General features: G+C 36.5%; 2 protein-coding genes across 10 annotated transcripts in view; both read left to right on the forward strand.

Annotated features, from left to right (window-relative positions):
• The window catches only part of ERBIN (erbb2 interacting protein), a 107,807-nt gene extending 91,587 nt beyond the window's left edge, over positions 1-16,220 (forward strand). The window contains exons 22-27 of one of the 4 annotated variants that reach the window (XM_088130370.1): positions 2,300-2,443; positions 5,582-5,704; positions 8,413-8,622; positions 9,086-9,178; positions 11,680-11,754; positions 13,548-16,220. In XM_088130370.1, the coding sequence (XP_087986496.1) occupies positions 2,300-2,443; positions 5,582-5,704; positions 8,413-8,622; positions 9,086-9,178; positions 11,680-11,754; positions 13,548-13,652 (750 nt within the window). In that variant the 3' untranslated portion in view covers positions 13,653-16,220. The remainder of the gene's footprint in view (positions 1-2,299; positions 2,444-5,581; positions 5,705-8,412; positions 8,623-9,085; positions 9,179-11,679; positions 11,755-13,547) is intronic. The other 3 variants (XM_088130372.1, XM_088130371.1, XM_088130373.1) reach the window with 3 other exon arrangements.
• Positions 16,221-18,214: 1,994 nt separating this feature from the next.
• Positions 18,215-26,419, forward strand: part of SREK1 (splicing regulatory glutamic acid and lysine rich protein 1) — a 43,414-nt gene continuing 35,209 nt past the window's right edge. For 3 of the 6 annotated variants that reach the window (XM_088130297.1, XM_088130298.1, XM_088130300.1), the window contains exon 1: positions 24,331-24,464. Coding sequence is in view for 1 of the 6 variants with exons in the window: in XM_088130296.1 (XP_087986422.1) it covers positions 18,267-18,427; positions 24,331-24,464 (295 nt within the window). In the remaining 5 variants the exon portion in view is untranslated. Of the gene's footprint in view, positions 18,428-24,328; positions 24,465-26,419 lie in introns of those variants that run through there. The other 3 variants (XM_088130296.1, XM_088130301.1, XM_088130299.1) reach the window with 3 other exon arrangements.

The raw sequence follows: 26,419 nt of genomic DNA on the forward strand, positions 1-26,419 counted from the left end.
CTTTTATGGAACATCATAATATGAATTTTCTGAAATTAAATCTCACTCAGTGCCATTGGATGAAAAACGCTGTAAGTTACATGCCTTGGAAAGGAAAGACCACTCCCATCCATCCATCCATCCATTGAACTCTGTCAGGTTTCTCCTTTTAATGATGCTCCACACTGTAGCCTAAAAGCTACACTAATAAACTCAGTTCTTCCTGTGTCTCTTGCCTTCTGGGGAAAAAGCATGAAGATCTGCAGCCCATCTTAGTTCTATAACACCTAAGTTCATTCATCCAGATGGTAACACTTCAAATCATCCTTCATTTACTGTGTCCCAAAGACTGGTTCCGGATATCTATTTTTGTGTTACTATCAGGCCTTAAAAAATGGACCCGTCCATTTTGCCATAATTTGTTCAGTACCTGAAGGACCTCAGTTCTTACCAGTGCATCAAGAATCTTAGTTAAAGGCATGGCCATTGCACTGACTCATATTTGTCAAACAGATATACATAGACATTGGGCTCATTGGTGGATCTCTTGGTCAAATTATGTGTTTATGGATATCCCACTTCTGTTCTGTATTCCTGCAAAGCTAAGATGTTACATCCATAGAAGACTCTGTGTCTGCCTAAGCTGGCTTATGCCATTTCTGCACTAGCTATCTTCTTGACCATGTGACAGCTATAACTTTAACAGTTCTATTCTCAAGATTCTATATGTGGATGATGTATTTCTTGTTGCATTTCTTCACTGATGTCCAAAGTATCATGAGAATGGCTCATATAAACCAAGCAGAAGTATGCCCATAAAAGGGTTCATTATTCTGATTTTGTTTTTGCTTTTAGGATGGATATTTTACTGCTCCTTAACTTGTTTTTCTACTTACCCAATTTTCCAGTCTCTGATTTTGCTTTCTTTTTAATATGTGTATTTGTCAGCTGTTTTTGCTTACATTGAAGTGGACCATTGTTTGGGGTTTTCAAGGTCAATTAAACTACCAGTTCCTCCACAGAGCTTAACTTTGTTTTTTCCTGTTCAACTTTCAAACTGTTTGAACCTATGGCAGCTGTGGATCTTCAGCTGCCCATCTTTAAAGCTACCTTCTTGCTATCTTTTGCTCAATACATTGGCAGCTTGTGTGTGCCACAAGCTGATCACCATTCTTGCATTTTCACAAAGATAAGGTCATTTCAGAGTTTCATATAAGCCTAATGTATCCAAAGCCTTCTTCAGTCACACTCTGTCTTGAAATGGTATTATCTGTTTAATAACTTCAGGAATCTACAACCTCAGTTTGCTATCTACCATTTCTTCAGAAATTACTGTACAATGTCTCATTTCTTCCAGTTTAGTATGCCAATCCCATATTACAGTATTTGCCTTCTCCAGTGTCAGAGATGCCCCAAGTTCTAGAAGAAAATGGAGAGTAATGGAAAATTGCCTCTCTTGGTTATGAAAACAGTCTTCTGTTGATTGCTTACTAATTGCAATTCCTTGGGACCAAGCAGAGAGACTCTTGAATATTCAGCTATTAAATAGATTTCAGAACATTTTCCACCTTACTGTTTAATGTTTTTTCAGAATGTTCTTAATTCTTATGGAAGTGTTTTAATATTTTAGCCAGCTTGTCTAAGTTCCTTTGCTTTTATTATTGTAATTTTTATTTTCTATTTTCTGTCTTGATTTTGATGAAAAGGAAGAGTCATGTGCTTCAAATAAATCAGCCTTCTTGGGCGAGAACATGTTGGAAAGAAGTGTAAAATGATTAAGATTTGAAGCTATGTTCATTTTTGTTGATTTCCTTGAAAGGTCTATTTTAGGGACAATTATTATTTCTTACAACACACATGGTTTATTTCTCAGGACAGCTAAATTTGCAAAAAAATTGCCTAAAATTTGTTGCTGTTATTTTTATGCCTTTTATTTATAAAAGTAATAATAAACATTGGAAAATCATAATAAGCACTGGGAAGTGCTACCACTGTTCTTAAAAAAAGTATTAACAGTTTAATTGTATGTAGACATTTAAAATATGACAGCTAAGGATTTATTTTCCTTGGCCATCTTTATCATTTGAATGGGCTTATAATGTGATTTGTGTGGGGATTATGTCAGACTGCATGTTCAGTTATATTGTGAAAAATCACATGGCATGTAACTAAGATTTTGTATTCACAGTGGGACTATCCTTTGTTTGCATGGTGTTATAACATGATATGCAATCTGTGTCTGTACTGACTCTGTGTGTAACATGTCTTGTGATTTATGCATGCTGCACTAATCTCTGTTATCTGTCCCCTCTTTATTCAGAGCATGCTGTCAAGGTCCTTTAATTCCAATTATGCTCCAGTTAGCAACTTTTACTATGGCAGCTCTAGGGATCTGCATGGCAGCCAAGGCAATGTTGCTTTGAGTGTTGCAGACGGAAGAAATTCTGGTGTTCCTGTTCTTCGTGTGAGTACATTCCTAAAAACATGTTTGTTGAAAAGAAATTGGAAATGTCTTTAAAGCTGTGCATTCTTGTGATTTGTGGAATTCTGTATTATGTTTGATTTCATTCATTACTGTAATGATTTAAAAAGGTAATTATTTAAGAATAATTTAAGAATCCACCTGCTCCCTTAATATTACTGCAGTTTCTGTTCTGAGGTGTCCAATTAGGAAAGCCAAACAGCAGATCATCTTCTTATTTTTAAAATATTCATTGACATGTTTTACTCTATGGGTTACCTTATATATGGAATAAATTATCTCTTATACTGGCAGATAACCTAAAAGATTTTCCTGAAGTATAAAGATACAGGTAGTCCTCGGATTATGATGGTAATTGGGACTGAAATTTCTGCTGCTAAGTGATGCGGTCATAAAGCATGTCACGTGATCTCATTGCTTAGTGACAGCAATCCTGGCAGTCCTGGTTGCTGTCGTTAACTGAATCCCACCCAGTCATTAGGTGAGGACTCACCCTGATTTAAGCCAATCCCTGCTTGGTCCCTCCCAGTCCCAAGCCTCAGTAAGGTAAGGTACTGCCTCCTCTTCAGTTCCCCCCATCTGCCTATCTCCCCTCCATCTCTGCCCTTTTGGTCACCCTGTGCTTCGCTGGCCTTGTATTCCACCGGCCCTCCTGCCCCCAGCTGACCTTCTCTGTCTTCTTCCTTCTGCTGCTGACAAGGCACACCTGGCCTGGCCCTTTGTAAGGCAGCTTCTGGCTAGGCCTTCTTCCCAAGGCTGCACGTGCCCTTGTCCAAATTGTGTGCGGCCTTGTGAGGCTTTCAAATTGGGCAAGGACTGTGCGCAATGTGGACAAGGGCGTGCATGGCCTTGGGAAGAAGGCCTAGCCTGGCCAGCAGCTGCCTCGTGAAGGGCCAGGCTGGGCATGCCTCGCGAAGGTTAGCTGGGAATGGCAGGCCCAGTGGAGTGCAGGGTGGCAGGGCCAGTAGAGGTGGTGGAGTGCAGGATGGCCAAAAGGGCAGAGCTAAGGGGGGATATGGGTGGGGGGAGTTGAAGCGCCCCTGCGGTTGTAAGTGTGGGTGGGCTGTCAAGCGCCCAAATTTTGATCATGTGACTCTGGCAGCGCCTTGGGGACAGGGCGTAACTACCATTTGTTTAGCATTGCCGTAACTCTGAACATCTATAGCCTCTTGCTTTGACTTTCTTGGATTATTCTGCATCTTCTTTAGTCCAAATGGATCATGTATTCTGAATTGTGAGTTTTTGGAAAATTTTGAATCATAAAGTTTTCCTATGCAAATGAATATGATTTCATTACATATTTATGTCAATATCTAGAGTCTGCACTAATAATTGGACTGTATTATTTGTGAAAAAAAAGTAGCTTATTTTTGAAGTTTGGAAGTAGATTCAGAGAAACTAAAAGCTTTGAAGTATACAGACAAATTGTTTCTAGCATTTCAGTAAAAATAATGCTGGGCAATAGACATTTAACAGTAATAAATCATACAAATTTGAAATGACCAAACATACATGTAGTGGAAAATTTTGACCCCAGAAAATTTTCAATGTGGAAAAATATTTGGCCCATATCTTTGCTTAAATTTAGTATAAATTTATTGTTTCTGTTTCAGCCTATAGTATTATATAATAATTTAAATAAATAAACTGGAGTGGGATATTTTATGTTTCTGCTGGCTCACACTGATGCTTTAGGATTTGTATTCATTACTCTTGAATTTTTAAGTTATACCCTTTTACCAAGGAACCCTTTCAAGAAACAAGAAATAGTGCTTTGTGCACTGATGAAACTTATAAAAAGGACTGCTATTTTGGGCTACAAAGTTATAAGTATTAGCCAAGAGTACAAGTCTGCTGTATGATTCACAAAAATAGTAACAGAACTTAATTTATAAATTCTTTTTATTCACAGATTAAAGTATTTGTAAGAAAGATTTGTCTATCATTTTTCTTGATTAATAATTCATTTAATGGACTGTATTCTCATCTATACCACATCTTTCTATGATTCTCCTAAATCTGCTCTTGATGGTTGAGGACACCCCGGAACAGATCTGGAGCCCATATAGGGTAGCACAAGGAAGTTCTGTTACATGAACAGAAGTTTTCTTGTAATATTGGATGTACTCCAGTATGTTTAAGGTTGAACTTACTTTCTTCTCGTGTGTTTGTCTGATGAGATAAATTCAGTCATTTTATTGATCAGATATGAATGTGACTATCTTGCATGCTTCCTTCCTCCCATATATAGTGTATTTCCAAGTCTGGATTGCTTCTCCGTGTACAGCACTTAAAAAATACGGTCTTTTGGGTAAAAAAATCCAGCTCGCACTCTGGTCCTCCATCACACTGACTAGGCAGACATCTCCTTTCTATTGGCATACCATACCTTTCTTCCATCTTTGGCACTAGAATAGTTTTTACAGCATATTATGGTTCTCTGCAAATGTTTAAACTTGCATCATGTCTATTTCTATAGTCTCTTTGGTTTGTCATCCTTTGTTTTTTTACTGTCTAATTCCAATGGGGAAACTAACTATGAACTTCTACAATTTAATAGAACCATATTCTTCCTGTATTGTTTTTGTCTTTAATTTTCTTTATTTCCTACATTGCTTCCCTGTATAAAATAGAGGTGGTACATTCCACATTTCAAGGATTTTCCTTTTATTTTAGACTGAAATACCAAGAGCAGCAGTGATTGAACAGCATGTTCAATAATAGTAGTTGTTATCTGTACAGTTGTCCAAGACCATGTTGTATTACAGTTCCCAGGAAAAAATATATAGCAAAGATGCTATTAAGAGTTATTCATACAGACTAAATGGTTGACACAATTTGTAAGGCAAAACACAGGAACAAACTGGTGAACAGCATGAACTCAGAAAAAAGGCTAAATCTAATAGAAAAATATTTATAAAATGCTCTTGTGTTTAAGTTTGCAAATTCTTAAATAGAACCATATTTATGAATAGTTTCCTATTTTTTAAGTGTTGTTATTTTTCAGAAAGTGGAATTAATATTTCCATTTTAGGGTTTGGATTAAATATCAGTAGCTTTAGTATAACTTGCTTTGGTATATAGCATAAATGTTTATATGCTTTTATGTATTATTTTTAGCACCCCCAAACATCCAATCCAGTAGAGGAGGATGTATTCATTTCTGGACAGCAGAACTATTCAACTGCCACACTTGGTCTCAAAGAGATTGTTCCAGATACAGTTAAAAAACTTCCTGTGCAGGTAATAAGCTATATGATTCATTAATCACATGTGAATATGCAGTTATTTCAGTGTAATGTTTAAATGCTAATTTTATGACCTTTAGGCTCATGTGCTTTAACCTCTCTTCCTCTGCTGTTGCTGCTAGGAGCAGATTGGAAGGTTGTTCCTCTCTTTTAGGTTAAGCATTGTTATATCAGTATAAAGTATAAAGTTATTATGTTTATTTTTACTGTACTGTAGGACCAAAGTGGATATTTGATGCCCATGAGAACTAATGAATAAATAATATGTCCATGGGCACTAGTACCTAATCCCCATTAGTACTGGTATGTCCGTGGTGTGCACTACCTCCCTGCCTCCCCTGATTTTACTTATTTAATTTTTAAAGTTATTCAAATTTTTAAAAATGTTGTCAACTGGTGAAGGATTTCACTATAATTATGACACCAGTGTTGGCTAATGGAGTTGAAAAGACAGACTGGCAGTCAACAATAGGACTAGAAGCAATGAAGCACTGGCCTGCTTTTGTGCTAGCTGGGGAAAGTGACCCAACTGGGAAAAGGACAAGGCCAGTGTAGGTTAATCCCAAGGGGTTTGTGAGAGCTGATCTGAGGAGGCAAGTGCAGGCTGGACATTGTTTAAAAAGGAAGAGGGTAACCACAGCTCTCCTGCCATTTTTCACCTTCAGTGGAGGTTAAGTGCTATTCAGATTCTTACCAATTAATAAGGGAATCAGGAGGGGGAAGCAGGCAGGATTTGAAGTGTTCTTTTGGTTTGTGGGCAGTCCTTAGCTTAATTAGAGCACAGAAACTAGTCACAGCTTATTTCTTATAAGTTGTACATGGATGGAAGCCCTGCTGCCAGTATTGAACCACCTATAGGTAATAACACCTTTAAGGAAATTAGCAATACGCTAAATATCAGAGATAGGTGATGAGCCTAAGCAGCATTTGGATGAGTTATAAACTGATATGGGGGAAGTGAGGGAAGTGAGAGAGAGCTGAGTGTCCTAGAAATGCTGGTTAAAAAGGATTAAGTCAAGAATTGTTCCTCCATGGACCAACTCCCAAGTTAAATGGCAAGAAAAAAAATAATAGTATACAAAATTTAAACAACAAAAACTGGTGATGAAAAATATTTTCCACCAATGCTAAACTGAGTGATGTAATCAGTGAGGGAACTTATCATACCTATATTACAAGGTGCTGTAGTCGTAGACTAAATCCGAAGCCTTCAGTAGGGCTCAAGGAGTTTATTCTTCAGTGGATTTAGAGAGACAGTAAAACTGCCTGATACAGATTTTCTTGGAGGAGGCATTGACTGGAGATTTAGTGTACTGGATAGTGTAATGTCCATAAATCCTATGAGGTAATAAGACCAATACATATTTAATCCAAGCTTATACATGGTGATACCTAAATATATAGTGTGGACATACAGGATTTTTAATGTATTTATTTTGATTGATTTATATGCTGCTTTGATAAATGATTAGTTGAAGGTAAGATCCCCCTACATGAGGAACATTTTAAAAGGGATACCAGCTGGCAAGCTGCAAATCAGCAGTTTCTAGCATTTTCTTCTTTTTGATGAATAATTCTGGGCATCACATAGGGAGTACAGAGAGTAACTGCATTCAACTACTTTGTGTAGAAACACACTAACTGCTCAGAAAAAAGACAGAGGTGAAGAGGAACATCCGCAGGAACCAGAGTACATACAGTACAGAATGTAGTAAATGGGCATCTGAGCACTAACCATTCCAATGTTAAAATTGAAGCAAAAGATTTTAACCTTATCCTCAAAGCTATACCACAGAATATGAGAGAGACATTACTAACAAACCTAAATTTCACTTAAAGTAACATTGCATTCATATATGGTTAATTTCCAGTAAAGATTTTTTTTTTTTTTTTACATATCTAATTATACTCTGCTCTAGCTGCTGCCATGTAAAAATTCAGTACTTTTGTAATAACCTATTGAATTAGTCAGTAAGAATTCAATTTACTTTAAGCCATAGGAGCTGGTTATGTTTTGTATGTCTTTTTTGGAAGTAAGTCAATAGGAGGAACCTCTGGCCATCTAAACGTTGCTGTACTGCAATTTGTAGCATTTGTCACCATTTACCGTGATAGCTGGGGCTGCTTAAAATGCTCAACTTCCAGTCACAGAAAAAATTATCCACATGTATTCTGTCTCACTGAAAGGCCTAAAAATATTTAGGGCTGGCTAAACTTGGCAACTTTGTACCAACATTGTGGTTATATCCCTGGTTTAGAGGAACTTGATTTTATTCTCACCATCTTTAAACTTTCTGCTATCTTCTATTGTTTGTATTAATTTATTGTGGTTTTTGTCAACACTGCTTATTCAACTGACTAGCACTTCTATTTAAAAGTGCTGTAGGAGGTAATAATTAGATGATCATCACTACATTTTCTCTGGATATGAAGCATCCCTGATAGATATGACACCATGAAATACATTAGCAAATTCTCAAATGTTTTGTAAGTCACTTTAGAGTTTGACTGTCAATAAGAACAATTCCAGATGAAAGTGAATAGATTTGCCATTTAGGAGGCATCATTCTAATCTAACGTTAAAAATACAGTGTTTGTGTTTTAATATTAAAATATTAAAATATTTATAACAAAACATCTGAGTAAATCAAAAGATATTTTTGCTGGTGTAAACATTTACTCAGAGATGTTTCATTTATTCAGATACCTTTGATGAATGGGCAGATGGGTCATCCTCCAAGACCTCAGGCAAACTATAGTCAAATCCATCATGCTGCATCCCAAACATCTGTGGCAAGACACCCTTCTAGAGAGCAATTGATTGATTATCTGATGCTTAAAGTTGCCCATCAGCCTCCCTATAGTCAGTGCCAGGGTCCAGCCAGACAATGCCATGAGGTATCAAAGCAAGAGGTAAGGGAGACAATTCTGTTTTATGGATCAGTTAATGGGTTATGGATTGCATTACAGGCATTAAGCGCTGAAAATTATATTTAACTGCGATTTTGTTTTGCTCTTTCTTTCACTGTGGCCTCTGCCAGGCTCACAAAAATGCTAATGGCTTGTGGGCTTTATTACTGCACTGTTGTTTGTGCTCTCAAATAATTCCCATTATTTAGGAACGCTATCAAACTCTTAGATACATTTTCTTTATTTTAGAGTTAACCCTTTGACTTAAAAGTTCCCTTCAGTGTAGTTTACAAAAGCAATATAAACAATACCTCTAAAATAAATAAACAAACCAACAAACCATCAAGTGTAAGAATCATAATAAATACCACTAACATGTTCCAAGGTGATTGGGGTGACCATCTTCATTTTCATAGTCTTTAATATGTAAGGAACCTGTTTTTAAATATTATGTTTTATATTTTAGATTCGAGTAAGAATTGAAAAAGATCCAGAACTTGGATTTAGTATATCAGGAGGAATTGGGGGTAGAGGAAATCCCTTCAGACCTGATGATGATGTGAGTATTAATCAAAAATATTTCTTTTAAATGTATATTAATTTTTACCACTGTTTACCATTTGAAAAAATGGAAAATACAAATATTTATATATTGATGAATTAGTATATCAGTATTGGATATTTTGTTTGCCAGTGCTTTTTTCCTGCATCCTTTATACATTGTTTATAAATCTTTCATAAAAATCCTAAGGTTGTATACAACTGAACATCATTTTGTACCATATTCCAAATCATAAGTACTTTTCTATAAAACTGTTGCTTTCCTGCTTTCAATTCTTAACTGATGAGTTGTATCTTTTCACATATACACCAAATCTTGAGTCTGTATGCATATCCTGGTTGATTGGCCTGTTTTTTTGGCTTATATGCCATTTGATTTCTGGAGATTTGAAGTAGTGTAACAGGTAATATGGTTAAACTATTGCAGTGGGTTCTCTTTTAATTCCATGAAAAATAGAAGCTTCAGTTAATATAAAATGTGACAGTTAAGCTGCTGAGCAGTGCATAATAGAGATCACACTGCCCTGATATTGAAAGACTTGCACTCTCATTTGCAGGTTTGATTAGCGTATCTATGCACTGCCATATGGCCTTTAGTACAAAAATTGTATAGAAGTAATAACATGTTTCAGCCATCCCCTATGCTCTTCTTGTTAAATGACATTCTACAGAGACAGGAATTCTTAGTCTTCATTTAGCTGTTTTGGGTTTAAAGTGGAAATACCCTTTTTTCTCAAGATGCCACCCAATATCTTTACATCTGTATAATGAATATGAAAGATAAAAATAATTCATATACTTAAAAAGTGATTTTTAATTTCCTACATCGTTCCCAGTATCACTTATTTGTGTGCAGCTTTATTTTTCATTAACCTTTTATAACATCAACTTTTCAGAATGTCTTCAAATTGTCAGGTACAAAATACTGAAATGAAGATATTTAAATGTTCATTTACATAATCTTTCCTCCTTTCCTTCTTTTGATAAATACAGTTGTCTTCCCCTTCACCATGGAAATAAGAAAAAAATAAGTAGCAGTTACAGTTTGTACTAGAAAATATTTTCAACTATACAGTTACATTATACATTTTAAATCTAGTTCATTGTAATGTTCAAAGAAAGAGTTTGTATGAACTTCTTTCACCTATTGTTTTATTACTATAATCAGAAAATTCTGCTTCAAGAGGGTATTTATTTTAAAATAAGTCTTTTTACCCTGTATGGTAAATCATACTATTAAAACTAAGGAGACTTTTAAAGATACATACAAGTAGTCCTCAACCTATGACCATTCGTTCAGTGACTGAAGTTACGATGGTGCTGAATGAATAGTAGTTATGACTGGTCCTCAGGATTCCAGCTGTCCCAGCACCCCCATGGTCACCTGATTGCCATTTGCAGCCTTCCCTGTCAGCTTCCCCAGAAAATCAATGGGGAAGCTGGCAGGGAAGGTTGCAAGTTACTGGGGTGTCTCCCCCACCATTGCATGTTCCCCTAGCCCCTTTGCATTCGTGCAATGCCAGCCACTTGTGCACTCCTGTGCACCTTCCTTGACCTGTGCCTCTCGCGTACCCTGCGCACCCTCCCCAACCTGTGCTGTACCTCTCACGCACCCCCTTGCTCCCTCCCTGACCCGTGCTTCCTGTGAACCCTCCCTGACCCTCACCGCACCTCTTTCGCACCCTCATGCACCCCTGCACACTCTTCCTGATCCATGCTGTGCTTCTTGCACACCTTCACACACCCCGACGCATGCGATGCCTCTCGCGCACTCTCCCCAACATGTGCTAAGCCTAAGTGATGCCTGTAGGCTGATAATGCTAGTGATACAGCCTTGGCCTTTTTAGAATCCATGAGATCAATTACTAATGTCCAATAAGGCTTTTCATTAGGCTTCAGCAAATCTGCTCGCCACAGTTGCCCTCCGGCAGTTGGATAAATAGCTAATTCCCTCCCCTCCCCACCAGTTTTGGAGTAAAAGAATTGGATTATTTAAAACTGCGGGGAGGCTTGGGAATTGTTTGGAAGTTTCATGGTAGCTTCATGGCCAGGAGCTTTGCCAAAGCAGAACTAAAAGGTTTATTCAGTAGAAAAGATTTGGAATATTAGCATTTCCCACTGAAGATATTCTAGTTTTTCTGTACAGACTGATACAGTCTAATATTCTAATATTAAGGTGGGTTCACTGCAATTCTTGATTTTCATTACTACCTGGTTAACACATATTTTGTAATAGAGGCAAGTGCAGAAGTAGAATTATCCAGAGATTGGGCTCCAGAGTCTCCTTGCCCTTCTTATACCCATACCTCCCCTCTACATGTTTTTGTTAGTGGACTTAATAGCATGCATGAGTTATTATGATTTTAAATCTGAAACATTTTTTTTGTTCAAAATAATATAACCAGTTTCAACTCTGCGGCTGCTATTAGTACCTGTCCAAAATAAATACATGTTTATCTATTCTAAGCTAAATACCACTTTGTTTTTGTTTTCTTGAAGGGTATATTTGTGACTAGGGTACAGCCTGAAGGACCTGCATCCAAATTGTTGCAGCCAGGAGATAAAATTATTCAGGTAATGTATTTTAAAATATTCATCAGTTATTTTCAACAACGTTATGCCTTTGTCTGCAAGATTCTGTCACTTTTCTGAGTTTTGCTGCTGTTTACCCCTTCAGATTCTTCATATTGTTTCCTTACTTGTTCCAGTGTCTGTTAACCTGACAGCCCTGATTTACTATTCTGTTTGAATGTTGAATTAATTCACTGATGCCTAGCTGTTGCATAGAGCAAGTAATGTATCAGTTATGATCTGGAGTATTTCATACAGCAAATACAGGTAGTCCTCAGTTGACAACCATTCATTCAGTGACTGTTCAAAGTTACAATGCTACTGAACAAATAGTGGTTACGACCAGTTTTCGGAGTTCTGGCCATCCCAGCACCCCAGTCATGTGATTACAATCTGGGTGCTTGGCAACCGGCTTGTACCTACAACCAGTTGCAGTGCCCTGTGATCATGTGATCACCATTTACAACCTTCCCTGCCAGCTTCCCCAGAAAGTCAATGGGGAAGCTGGCAGGAAAGGTTGCAAGTCGCTGGGGTAAGTCTCCCCCATCCCCTCCTCAAGCCTCACTGCACCTTCCTTGCATCCTCATGCAATCTCCGAGCCTCGCTGCACCTCCCTTGCACACCCCTGCACACCTCTGTACATCCTCTGAGCCTTGCCATGCTTCCCTTGCACCCTCGTACACCTTCCCCGAGCTTCACTGAGCCTCCGCACCATCGCATGCCCTTGCACACCTTCCCCAAGCCTTGCCTTGAAGTATTTTTGTAGTTAAAATTAATGCAGTCCAGTGTAATATGAGCATAATGCTATTTCTACATACTACATAATTCTATCTTCTCCTGTCTGACCCTTCACTCCCCCCCCCAATCTCCAGAGTGTGTTGGGGGCAGGCATTCACGTAACTGGGTTCTAAACTGCACAGTCTTCAAAGGTTAGCAACAGATTTTCCATTTATGCTTTAAAATGGACCAAAAGTCAATGAAATACTTTGAATGTGTTCAGATTATATGAATAATAGGCATTGGTTTAGTATCCTCTACAGTTTCGATTGATAGTTTTTAATTTTGTTAGTTTTAGAGCATTTTTTATTTCATATACAAAATAATTTGGGTAGACCTGGATATTATATATCTTGGTTGTGTGATGCTGAAAGAGTGACAACAAATAGATACAAAAATATCTAGAAAAGAAACAGAGAAATCTGGGAGATAAATTCTGTAAATAAAAAAAAAAATAGGAAGAAAGTCTATTAAGATATTGTCTGTCTTTTCTCCGTCATATATTGCAAGCCACCCTGAAAAAAATAATAATCCCAAGGGTAGCATCCAAAGGGTAGCATTATTAAAAATAAATAAAATTGTATGTAAGGTTTTGATTCTAAATAAAAAATGGAGGGGGGGATTATCATTTAGCATCATATGATAAAATGGTATTTGGAACAGTTTCCAGATGCTTAAATTGCTAATTCAGAAATACTAACATTTCAGGACTTGGTAGTTTTACAGTCTTAACTGTGATGATAAGGATTTTGTTAATTCAGTTATTAGAGGTAGGAGATAGTGGCTGTGACTGTACTGAACGTATGAACACGTTTGCTCTTTTGCTTTCCTCTTCCACCAAGATGTTATTGGAACAGAGAACAAAAAAGGCTATGGATTTTTAAAAAATTCTAAATTAGAATTTCATTTGAATAGCTTTTGTTCAAAAACAAAAATAAGGTTTAAAAACAGAAATAAAGTTTCAAAACTTACTGAAAAGATTTTGCTTTTAATTTATTAACATTTCTGTTTCTTTCCAGGCTAATGGATATAGCTTCATCAGTATTGATCATGGCCAAGCAGTATCTTTGCTAAAGACTTTTCAGAACACAGTGGAACTTATTATTGTTCGAGAGCTTTCTTAAATACTGTGGAGGAAGAGGAAATGTCTGTGTAATTTTTGAAGGACTCATGAAAAACTGAATATTTTGATTATTTTTGTATGCAAAACTTTTAAAACTATGTACAGTAATAAAATAATGAATTTGTGGTTATGGGGAAAAACCACTGTAAAGAATATAAATGAAACAGTTATGGAAATGCATATGGTAACTAGAGGTTAAATTGTTTTAAAGCATTGTAGCAATCAAGGATCACTCCTCCAAGAACAAACCTGTGGTGTATTTTGTACAGATGGTAGGTTTATTTTGTGGATAATTCATATGCATTAAAGAACTTTGTGTACAAGGAGCCTCCATTGTAGCCAGTGGACAGATGGCAGGGCTTTCTGTCCTATAGCAGTTTTGTTGCCTTTAATTTTTGTTCACTTGTTTATAGTATCTTTGTTGAAACCACTTCGGTAGAGTTGGTAAGAAGTTTTAAAAGTTGGCTTTGCAATGTGCATATTGTATGGATGAATTGGTAGATTGAAAGTGGAGTGATTGGATTAAATTAAAAGGCCAGGTAAAAGCATGAAATAAAAAAAAAGAAAGGGAGAGGGGCTTAATGTGAGAATCTATATCTACCAATAGAAAAAATGCAATAAAACATGAAGGTTTTTTTTAGGCAAAGACTGTAAATATACGTCTGGAAGTTCTATAGGATTGGTTCATATCAAATCCATTGCCTGTCATATTCCTACATATATTTTAGTTTTGAATGTTTTTAATCACACAAGTTTTTTTTTCTAATTTGTGCTGTGGAGTTGTACTGAGAAGGTACTCTCTTGTTACAAAAATCCCTGGTTTTATATAAAAAGATGATTTTCTTCTGCCTTGTATGAAATGCTCCATATTCAACTTATTTATACATTTTTTAAAAAGAAACTAAAATGGCCAGTTTTTGCTGTGTTGCCTGTAATGTATCTTGATGCATACATGCATTGAATTTTTACATGTGCATGTTCTGAGTAGAAAAGCTGTGCTCTTTTTAATGGGGCTTATGATACTGAGCCCTATGAAGATTGGGCTGCCTAGGAATAAACGATTCAGAAACAACTCTTGATTTTATTTGGCCTTCAGTTGTCTTGTGAGACAAAAAGGAAATAATACATATGGAGCTGTAACCAAAGCCAGGTTATGTGACACCGTTGCACAGCGATGGAAGGTTGCTACTGGAAGGTTGTAAAGAGACAGGTGTTTGGGGCCTACCAGTTTGTATGATCTTCCTCAAAGGGCTGTTCCTACAGGTGACATTAAATGTGAACTAGACACTTCAGAGTCATTAAAGGGTTTCTAACTATATTAATGTAAGAGTGATTTATTACAAACTGCCTTTGTTCCTTATGACTTGTATAAAATATTGGATTATACATAATGTTTATGACAAATGTTTATTTTCTTCATTTTCATGATGTAACAGGGATGAGATTGCCTAATCCACAAGATAATAAGTAATACATAGTTATTATGGACCACAGAAAAGTGCCATAGAAGACCAGTAACTGTTTTTAAAGGTGAATGATTTAACCCATCATTGGAAAAATATTCAGTTAATTGAAATTTTAATAGAAATTAATAGTTTTAAAAAGAAATCTAGCAAAGCAGCAGTCTGTTATAGATGTTGCAAAAGCATACTTGAATGGAAAAGAATCTACATTGTTAACTGTCAGTACTTTTTAAATACATAAACTCCAATAATATTGCACTTCAAAGAAATTAACAACTTAAAATTGTAATGCATATTTCTTAATTTTAATTGAAACCCTTTAACAACTCTTTGTACATTAACTTTAATTGATTTCATTAATATTTACATAGGCATCGATTTTTTTGTATTAGCAGAAATGTGCTGTATTTTGGTTAAATTCATTTGTTTTCTGTATGCTGTTAATCTTTAAAAAACAAAAAACATAGCTATATGATGACAGGCTTCAGTGTTGCTATTTTTATTTACAGTTTATTCAGTGATTCATATTCATTGCTTTTAATTACTAAATTCAGTCTTTTAATGAAGGGAATATAAAGAAATATAAAACCATAATTATGTGAAAGATAAAAAGTCTCAAATCTGATTATGGACCCAATTTATCTTTGCATACAAGACATAAGAATGAAATACATTGCATTTTGTATGAAATGATAAACTTTCTAAACTAAATTAGAATTTTATTTGAATAATTTTTGTTCAAAAGCATTGCCAAAAATTCTCATTGTTTAAAGTAACAATGTAAGAAAAATCGGTGCTTAAGGTCTGTTTGCAAGGAAATAAAATATTGCTTAAGGATATTTTGTGGGGAAAACTCACATTTTGAAATGCATTATTCCCTATGTGTTTGTCAGAATATATGTTTTAGAGATTGTTGAAAAAGAAGCTCGCTGAAATGGAAAACCTTTCTTGAAACCATGGATTTCTGATGTTTCTCATTTTGTCAAAATATATCTGGAAATTTGATATTTTCTAGGTATAGAATGGATCATGTTATCAATTCAGGGTTTTTTTTTTTGGTATCAGTTCTTTAAAGAATCGGTTCAAGTGAAATTTTTGGAAAAATTCCCACATATTTATTGTGTAAATATTTTTTTTACTATTTTTGACTGGAGTTTAAAAATGTGTACATACTTGAACACATCCTGTGAACACAATCATAGCAATAAGTGACACACAGAACCAAGCCTTTATCATTAATTTGCTGTATACTACTTTTTAAAATAACTATTCCCTTGTCAGCAGCTCTGTAATGTTTTTATTGATCAGCATTTATTCAGCATTCCAAATTTTTGTATATAATTAAATTGTTTCTGGAGTAACACACGGAGAATAGATAATAAACTAATGCTCTTTAAAGTTGTGTGTACTTTATTGGTTTCAATTTACATCAGACTGAAGTTTCCTAAATTGCTGAAACTTTCCCAGCTGGAATGATTTAACTTCTAAAAAGTAATTATCTGAATTAAATAGAATGCATGAACCCAAGTAGAAAGTCGTAATTCCAAACTGGCTTGCAGAGAACCTCTGACTGGTATTCCTGAAGAAGACAGATAGATAGGCAGACAGCTAGGTGTATTAAAATAATATTAGATGAAAGGCAGAGCCAATGTTTGAGAGTAGTGTTGCAAACCAAATTAGCAGTTCATTTTGAAAATATGAGCATATTTAAAATAATTACAAAATTGTCAGAGCTAGTCCAGGGCATTTTGCTTCCTTAAGGCGATTGCCCATTTCACATTCAGAAACCAAGTGATCCAAACTCTTAACCTTAATTGGACTTTTTTTTCATCCCTGAGGTGCTAGGCTACCCCAAGAGGGAAATGTCCAAAATATGGGGGGAGTGCCTCTCCAACATCTGCTACATTGCTCAGGGACTAGATATCTCTGAAACCATCTTCGCTGAGTTGAATCTGCCCAAGCCTGCCCTGAGGAGAATCTGCCCCAGGAGAGGGGGCCTGCTGAGGATCCCATGCTTGAGTCTTCTCAGTGATGCCTCCAACCTTGCTTTGGAAGAGGCTTATCCTGTTACATGGACTGCCCTCTCTTAGATTTTCAAAGAACCATGAAAAGACCAGGGTTTCAGTTGATAATTTCCACCCATGAATTCACTTTATGTGAAAAAACATGTGACTTGTGCCAGCATAGTCAATTAGTGTGAAAGGTCTGGAAACATGCCAAGATTTCTTCCCACCCAAACCCCTTTCTGTCCTCATTCATGCATTTACCATCATATTGTGCAGTTGTGCTAGCTGTGGATCCTGTCTTTCCCCTTCCTTCCAAACTCTACCTGCAAAAACTACTGTTACTAAGGGTCAAAATGGCCATCAACATCTTGCCCAGCACCATTACACCAAATGAAAAGCACCTAACGCTTAAGAGTTGAACATCACACTGAAGCTGGTGAAGGAGCCTCAGCCCTAGGATGAGCTTTCAACTTGGGATAACGCGTGTGCAACGTAAGAAAGAATGCAAATAAAATTCTTATTGCATTCTGTTTAGTGCCATATCCACATGCATTAGAAATCCAGCTACAGAAAAGATGGAGAAAGCGCTTTCACTGTCTATAAAACATGAGATAAAAAAAATATATGTTTGAGTAACAGTGCCTAAGAGTAAAGCTCTAAACATTTATGAGCGCACTGGCCACTGCCATTGGGTTACAAAGTATGACCTCATATCCTGCAACCGCCTTTTTTCCCTACTGCTTTATGCGGGGGGTTGGGGAACTTAGTCCAAGCATAAGCAAGGGGAGACTGGACTTCGCATTGTACAGTGGTTTATATATTCGGTATGCTTTGATATAGAACACTCTCCAACCTGTCCCTCCTAGATGTGCCGGATTTCAATTCACATAATAGCGAGATAATTTATCACCATTGGTTAACAATGAGTCCAAAATCTCGACTCCCACCCTCTTCTACAAAGTCCTCTTCCTGGTCAAGCCGTATTCCCGGACACGCGCTTGCAACATCTCCTACCTCATGGAAAACCACGTGAACGGAAGCCGCGCAACGTAATAAACACTCTAGGAAGAAGCGCCTTTTCTATGATAACTTCCGTCTCTTCGCCTACGTGCGTTGGTTTGGTCAGGCAGTGAAATTGCCGCCATCATGATGAACAGCGGTGGAATCGGGGTCCCTCTCGGCTTCCCTTTAACTCCTACTTCGGTTATTCAAGTCACTAATTTATCCTCCGCGGTTACTAGTGAGCAGATGCGGACGCTCTTCGGTTTCCTAGGTGACATTGAGGAGTTGCGCCTTTACCCTCCGGAGTAAGTGAGGCCCGGGAAGCCATAGAGGATGGCGGGAATTTTAGGGAACGGGGTATAAGAAACTGACCGGATGCTGCGCCCTCCATTTTGCTTGTGGGTGGCTGGTGGCGCGCTTGGTAGCAGCTCCGTTTTGAGGCTCGCTCTTTCTGGGAGGAGAGTTGCCCGGAGTGAAGATGGCGCCTATTCACGGGTTTCTTTCTTTCGCTCTTTATCGTGGCTGGTTTCGCCTCAGTCCTATAATTCTCTTCCTTTTCAGTACTGTGAGAAATGCCTTCGACGTTGAGATTAGCGCTTCTATTAGAAGCTCTTATCCGACCCCTCTTCAAACAGGTTCTTTCTGTGAGAGCTTCGTATTGTTTGGCTTTAGAAAAGATACGGCAGGAAAGACCTCTAGCTCCTTCCCAGGCTCTTCCCCCTCAACTCATCCAACCGCTCTAGTTGATTCTATTGTGCAGTTACTCGGGTGTAAGCCTTATTCTTTCAACCGAGCTTACGTCCCTGTACGGCTCCAGTCTTGCTTACATGTTTGGAACAGGTTTAGTTGAAATACATGGACTAAACCGTTAATTCAATATGCCTAGGATAGGTTTGCAAGGTATTTAAGCCACGCTTAGTTCAGTATTGTGGATAAATGGAAGTTCTTCCCTTTTAACATTTTTGGTAAGATATTGTACCACCTTATGTAAAATCTATAATCCTGGCATACATATCTTACAGTCTTTCAGTAATGATTTCTAGGATTATAAGTCCAGGGAAGATGAATTGTTACCAGAAACATTTCCAGTTTACCAGAAACATTTCCAGTGCTTAAAATATTACAAATACTTGCTATAATCAGATTCTTAGAATTCTACATGTGAATATGCTGTGTGATAACATAGCAGGTACCTAGCATGTATCATCTGATAGCAGACATGATTTTTTTCTTAAGAAGATAAACCTTGTTCATAGCAGAATTCTGTATGCAAAATCAAATATTTATGTATTTATTATAAATGCTTTTATGCTGCTTCACTGATCTGGCATTGAAAGAGCCCTGTTATTAAAAGCTTCCTGAATATTAGAAGTGAATGTGGGCTTTTAATATCTAGTGAAGGGCATTCCACAGAAGGGGAGCTCTCGCAGATAATTTTTGCTTCTGAGTCCCCTCTCATCACATCTCCTTGGGATGGGGAGTCTCAGCAAGGATTCTGAGGTCAGAGTTTTGAACTATATAAGTGATGATAGCAGATCAAAATAAGGCTATATAGTGCTATTAAAATTTGGAATTTGATAACATCTAGGACAACAGGAACTTATTTAAAATATCTGTAGTACTTAGTGCTTGTTAATATTCTTTTCAGATCAAAAATAATATGTAAGAATAAAATATAATGCATAAGACAGAATGTCCCTAAAAACAAAAAAACAAGTTGTGTTTAAAAATGAGTATTTTCAGTTGTAAATAAAATGGCAGGTGTTTTTGAAAAGGCCCCTTCTGTCAGCTGAAATATTTGAGGTTATCAAATCCTACATTCTAGAACCTGAACTGCAGGTAAATTTAGAACTTGAATTTCATTTAAAAAATAAAAACTCTGAATGCTTTTCATTAAGTTACAAAAAAGTAAGTATTCTTGTACTATGTCATGTGTTCTTGCAGGGCTGAAAGTTCTGTTGTCTAGAAACTTGGTAAACATACCTGGAGTTTAAAAGAAGATTTTAGCTCTGTGCACACTTTAAATTTTTTACTGAATTCAAATATTTTGAAAAGTTTTGCATTTATTGTTCTCTTTTCATTTCAATAATCAATATTGTTATACCCAAGTTTTCCAAATAAGCTAACTGCAGACAGGAATTTTCATTATCTCCACAGATGAGAGATGAAGCTACTAGTAATCCATGCATGTTGCTAGTTGCTGTCTTTTCTTTTCTTTAGCTATTCTTTTTTCTTTTTAGTTTTGGGGATTTTCTTACTTTGATCCTCAGTATTGCCATTCCCAGCTACAGTGGGGCAAAAAAGTACTTAGTCAGCCACCAATTGTGCAAGTTCTCCCACTTAAAAAGATGAGAGAGGCCTGTAATTTTCATCATAGGTATACCTCAACTATGAGAGACAAAATGGGGGAAAAAATCCAGAAAATCACATTGTCTGATTTTTAAAGAATTGATTTGCAAATCATGGTGGAAAATAAGTATTTGGTCAGTATCAAAAGTTCATCTCAATACTTTGTTGTATATCCTTTGTTGGCAATGACAGAGGTCAAACGTTTTCTGTAAGTCTTCACAAGGTTTTCACACACTGTTGCTGGTATTTTGGCCCATTCCTCCATGCAGATCTCCTCTAGAGCAGTGATGTTTTGGGGCTGTCGCTGGGCAACACGGACTTTCAACTCCCTCCAAAGGTTTTCCATGGGGTTGAGATCTGGAGACTGGCTAGGCCACTCCAGGACCTTCAAATGCTTCTTACGAAGCCACTCCTTCGTTGCCTGGGCGGTGTGTTTGGGATCATTGTCATGCTGAAAGACCCAGCCACGTTTCATCTTCAATGCCCTTGCTGATGGAAGGAGGTGTTCACTCAAAATCTCACGATACATGGCCCCATTCATTCTTTCCTTTACACGGATCAGTCGTCCTGGTCCCTTTGCAGAAAAACAGCCCCAAAGCATGATGTTTCCACCCCCATGCTTCACAGTAGGTATGGTGTTCTTTGGATGCAACTCAGCATTCTCTCTCCTCCAAACACAATGAGTTGAGTTTAGACCAAAACGTTCTACTTTGGTTTCATCTGACCATATGGCATTCTCCCAATCCTCTTCTGGATCATCCAAATGCTCTCTAGCAAACTTCAGACAGGCCCAGACATGTACTGGCTTAAGCAGGGGACACGTCTGGCACTGCAGGATTTGAGTCCCTGGCGGCGTAGTGTGTTACTGATGGTAGCCTTTGTTACTTTGGTCCCAGCTCTCTGCAGGTCATTCACTAGGTTCCCCCATGTGGTTCTGGGATTTTTGCTCACTGTTCTTGTGATCATTTTGACCCCACAGGGTGAGATCTTGCATGGAGCCCCAGATTGAGGGAGATTATCAGTGGTCTTGTATGTCTTCCATTTTCTAATTATTGCTCCCACAGTTGATTTCTTCACACCAAGCTGCTTGCCTATTGCAGATTCAGTCTTCCCAGCCTGGTTCAGGTCTACAATTTTGTTTCTGGTGTCCTTCGACAGCTCTTTGGTCTTGGCCATAGTGGAGTTTGGAGTGTAACCGTTTGAGGTTGTGGACAGGTGTCTTTTATACTGATAACAAGGTCAAACAGGTGCCATTACTACAGGTAACGAGTGGAGGACAGAGGAGCCTCTTAAAGAAGTAGTTACAGGTCTGTGAGAGCCAGACATCTTGCTTGTTTGTAGGTGACCAAATACTTATTTTCCACCATGATTTGCAAATAAATTCTTTAAAAATCAGACAATGTGATTTTCTGGATTTTTTTCCCCATTTTGTCTCTCATAGTTGAGGTATACCTATGATGAAAATTACAGGCCTCTCTCATCTTTTTAAGTGGGAGAACTTGCACAATTGGTGGCTGACTAAATACCTTTTTGCCCCACTGTATTCATTATGGTTTCTTCTTAATGCTATACAATAAAAATCTAAGTTTATTTTTTAATTCTTGGTATGTAAAAAATATAGATTACAGAAATAAGAATTGTTTTATTAGAAAAGCCAAAATCTATTTAATTCAACATTTAATTTCCAAAAAATAGCCTGTCCCAGCCTTCCAATTATCTCCCCATCATTTGATGGGCAGAGCACAGAAGAGTATTTTGTACTGACTGTTTTCATACATCACATTAGGCCATGATTTTGTTAATTATGGTTTATTAAATAAACCTTAATTAGCTGGATTTGCACAGCATGTTAAACAATGTACCATGGTTTGCAAAACATAACAGCAGGATTGATACATCATACTAAAATAGAGACAGGCAACTTCTAGTTTTATTCCATTTTAAGTATTCCTTTTGAATTAATAGCAGGAAAGGGAATGGGACATCTCTGAGACACAATGATATCATTCCCACTCTGAATTCCTCATCTCAACCTGAAAAATATCCAGAATTTGCTCTGCCAAAATAGCCTTTTTGTTGCAAAATGTCAAATGTGTGGTCTCGGAATTTTGGGAGTCTGCATATGGTCCATTGGTCCCATGTCCATACTCCTCTAAGACAAAACAGGCTGCTGGTCATTGACCTTTAATACTGAATTATTTCTTCTCCTTGAATTAGAAAGCCCTTTAGTCTTTCCTTACAGCAGTCTCTGTTCAGAAAATTCAAACTGCACACAATAGAAGCACTGCATTACTGTACGTATTTTCTTGCTGCCCAATTTTGGATCTCTTTTAATGCTTTCTGAATATGAATTTGCATTTTCATTGCTCCTATAATTGGTCTAAAGTTATCCATGATCCTACTACCTAATTCACTATGGTAGTTGACAGTTCTACCATTTCAGACCCAGTTACCATTTTTGAGATCAGAATGTTTCATCTGATTGTATATTACTTTAAATTACTGATGTTGAAATTCTTCTATTCTTGTTTCTGTTTACTCAGTGTGGAGAGATTAATTAAGATTAATTAAGAGATTAATACAAATTAAGTATTTGTAGAGTTCGAAGCATACTTCATTAAGTATAGTTTTCTGATGTACAGTAATCATAACTAAACTAAATATGACACCATTTATGCAGTTAGCAATTGTGTGTGAATAGCTTTTGAAAATTAAATGCCTATGCTGAGGACCCAACATAGATCAGCACCATAGTGTTGGAGATATGTTACTTATCGGCTATGATATCCTAGTTCAGATTTGGTCTTCCATATCTGCAGTTAATTCAGTTGCTAAATGTATTAACATTTTAGCTGTTTTGAGTGTCCTTTTAGCAGAAAGTTGGGATATTAATAATATATTTACAGCTTAATTCTCAACACTGTATCACAGTATTTGAACGTAAAATAGTTTATTAATTATAACCTTTGAAGAGCCTCCTGGTCTAAGTTTTCCAAGATTACAACCTATACAGAGGGAGATAATTGGAAGCATTCTATATAGGCTGAAATATTCTTACTTTGTAAATGTTATGTCAGAGTGATTAAAAATGAGCCTGCAAGTTTAATGTCAAAGAAGGAATGATACAAACATGATAAGGCATCCAAAGGAAGACATAGAAATCAAGTGTATTTCAGAAAGGGTCTTTTTCAAATGTTTTCTGTTAAACCATTTCTTAAATATCTTAGCATAATTGTAGATATTAAGTCACATACAGAACTTCACATAATATATGGTCTTTATTCCAGTTTGAGTTCAGTTCCTAGAAACTTCATGCTCTAACTAGGTTGAACTGCTTTTTCAAGATCAGCCTAAGTTACTTAGAAGGTGCCACCTAAATGGGCCATAGAAGGGTCATATGACATTTATTAAAATATTATTGGAGTCAACAATAGTTTATAAAATATTAGTGGAATATTTTTGGACACATTAAAATTTAAATTTTAGTCTTAGTGAAGTAATATTTCATCAACAATGCTATGATGATGTTTAGATATATATTTTGTTATATTATAGAGTAAATAGGACTCTTAGCTCAACTGTTAAGTGATATTGACTCTGGCAAAAGCTTGATATTCCTAACCACATATGAAGTGGACACATCAGAAATGAAAAATCTGTAGAAGAACTACAGCCTAGTATCTTCTGTACTTAGTGAATAACTTAATTTATATGTGCATCAGCCTAAGGTGGACTAAAAAGATATGGAAAAATATAAGTCTTAATTTTTTTGTATTTCTGTGTTCATAGTTGCCTTTTAGCACAGCTGGAAAAAGCAGGATTAAACTGTAACATCTAATTGGTTTTCTTTTTCTTGCAGCAATGCACCGCTCGCTTTTTCCTCCAAAGTATGTTATATTAAGTTTCGGGAATCTTCAAGTGTTGGTGTGGCCCAGCATCTAACAAACACAGTTTTTATTGACAGAGCTCTGATAGTTGTGCCCTGTGCAGAAGGTTGGTATTTTAAACATGTTTTTTATTTTTGTGGTCTTTACTCTGTCAGCTTGTTTCTTATGTTTTTTTAGCATTTGGGAAGGAGATGATACCATGTGTGCATTTGCTGTTCTTTCAATAAAACAGGACAATAAAAAGGAAAGAAGAAATTACATGGAGTTCTATAAATTTTCAGTGTTTCTTTAGTTCTAAAATATATGGATACTTTATTTAATGTAATTTAGTCTTTTACAAGGATGAAGACTTGTTTCTTTCACTAAAATTTTTTATTCCAAAATATTGTGTTGACTATTTGCCTAGAAAAAGTGAGTTCAGCAACACAGATCAAAACATAATTACATCTGAAAATGTCTTAAATATATTTTGAATTAAGTGGGAGTGAGCACACTACTGTGTTACCTCAGTAAAAAAACTATATTTCTTAGTTTCCATTATGAGTCAAGTAAAATAGAATAGAGTAATTAAATATTTAAAAATGACTGAAATCAAATCTCCCATGTGAAATCACATATAGGATGAGGTTTCAACCATTTTTGCTTATTTTTATTTTTTTGATGCCCATGCCATTTTTCAAGGCAAAGGCCTGCTGAAAAAAATTATTCCTGTATATACTTCTAATATTATTGGAATTTTAGTTAAGTGGGGTGTTCTATGGGTTTAATTGGGCTATATTAGTGTTAGCGTGCATTTACTCTGGATAGTAGTGTTGCAAAATATTTACATAATCAGTTATTCCTGCATTAGCTTTGGTTGTGTTAGCTCAGTATGTATATTTGAATGCCAGTTTTGTAGCTGGAGTAGAGAGGCAAGGAAGTAGAATAATCATGCAGGTAAGAGTGGAGTTTGAAAAGTACTAGAGGTAATGATTCATTCCTGCTGTTCATAGTCAATAGAAAGGGAAAATGTTGGGAACAACAGCTGAAACCTACAGTACAATTCTAATTATTCAGGCAGAAGTTAAAAGGTGGGATTTTGAACAAAAATATCTGTAAGTAGTTCAAGACTTACGGGAACTAATGAAGTGTAGCTCAGTGGGGGCACAGTATGTTTCAAAACTCAACAATTGATTGCCCACTGCAACTTTATAGCTACAGCTATGCTCCAGAGTTTAAACTCTAGGCATCTCTTGTTTGCCCTTCTTAATTAAAGCTGTTTGGTGGGGTATTTGATGACCCTTGGACGTGGCTGAGTTACCTTTACTATAATGGTTCTCTCTAGGCTGGGAACCACTGGTTCCATGATTGCCATCTGCAGCCTTTACATCCTCAGCCTTTTACTTTCTATAAATCTGTTATAGATAGAATTAATAGCTTCTGATTCTGTTTACAAACTGCTTTTACTGTCACGAAGTTTCTTTTAACTGTCTAATTCTGCTTTTCTGAAATTTAAATTAATTATTCTGTTGGAATGATACAGAATTGATTTTGACTTTCTATATGAAATCCTTTCAGATATTTGAAGAGTTCTATCATATCTTAGTTGTTTTTTCTCGAGTCTAAGCATATACAGCCCCTTCAATATTTCTTTATAATACTTGTTTCTAGTTCCTCCCTCATTGCTCATCTCCCAATATGCATCTCTTACAACTTCTCTGAATGCTCCTTGAAGTACTGCACTATTCTGGCCAAAGTAGAATGAAGTAAAAATAGTATTTACCATGATTCAGGCAGATTGCATTTGCCTTTTTATAAGTACTATTCCCAAGTCATATATTTTCCATCCCATACTTGTACATTTAATGGTTGTTTTCTAAGGAAGAGTTTTGCACTTATTTCTGATTGATTTAATTCTGTTAGTTTCAGATCATTCTCCAAAACTCTCAAGATCATTATTAATTTTATTTCTGACTTCTGGGGTATTAGCTATCTCATTATGTTATGTTCTCTGCAAATTTTAGAAGCATTTCCTTTCTTTCATCCAAGTGTTTAATAAAAAATATTGAGACATAGAAGACA

The sequence above is a fragment of the Python bivittatus genome, unplaced genomic scaffold, assembly GCF_059951505.1.
Source record: "Python bivittatus isolate LINGU-HERP-01145 unplaced genomic scaffold, Pbiv_v1 ctg000850_np1212, whole genome shotgun sequence".
NCBI classification, from domain to species: domain Eukaryota; kingdom Metazoa; phylum Chordata; class Lepidosauria; order Squamata; family Pythonidae; genus Python; species Python bivittatus.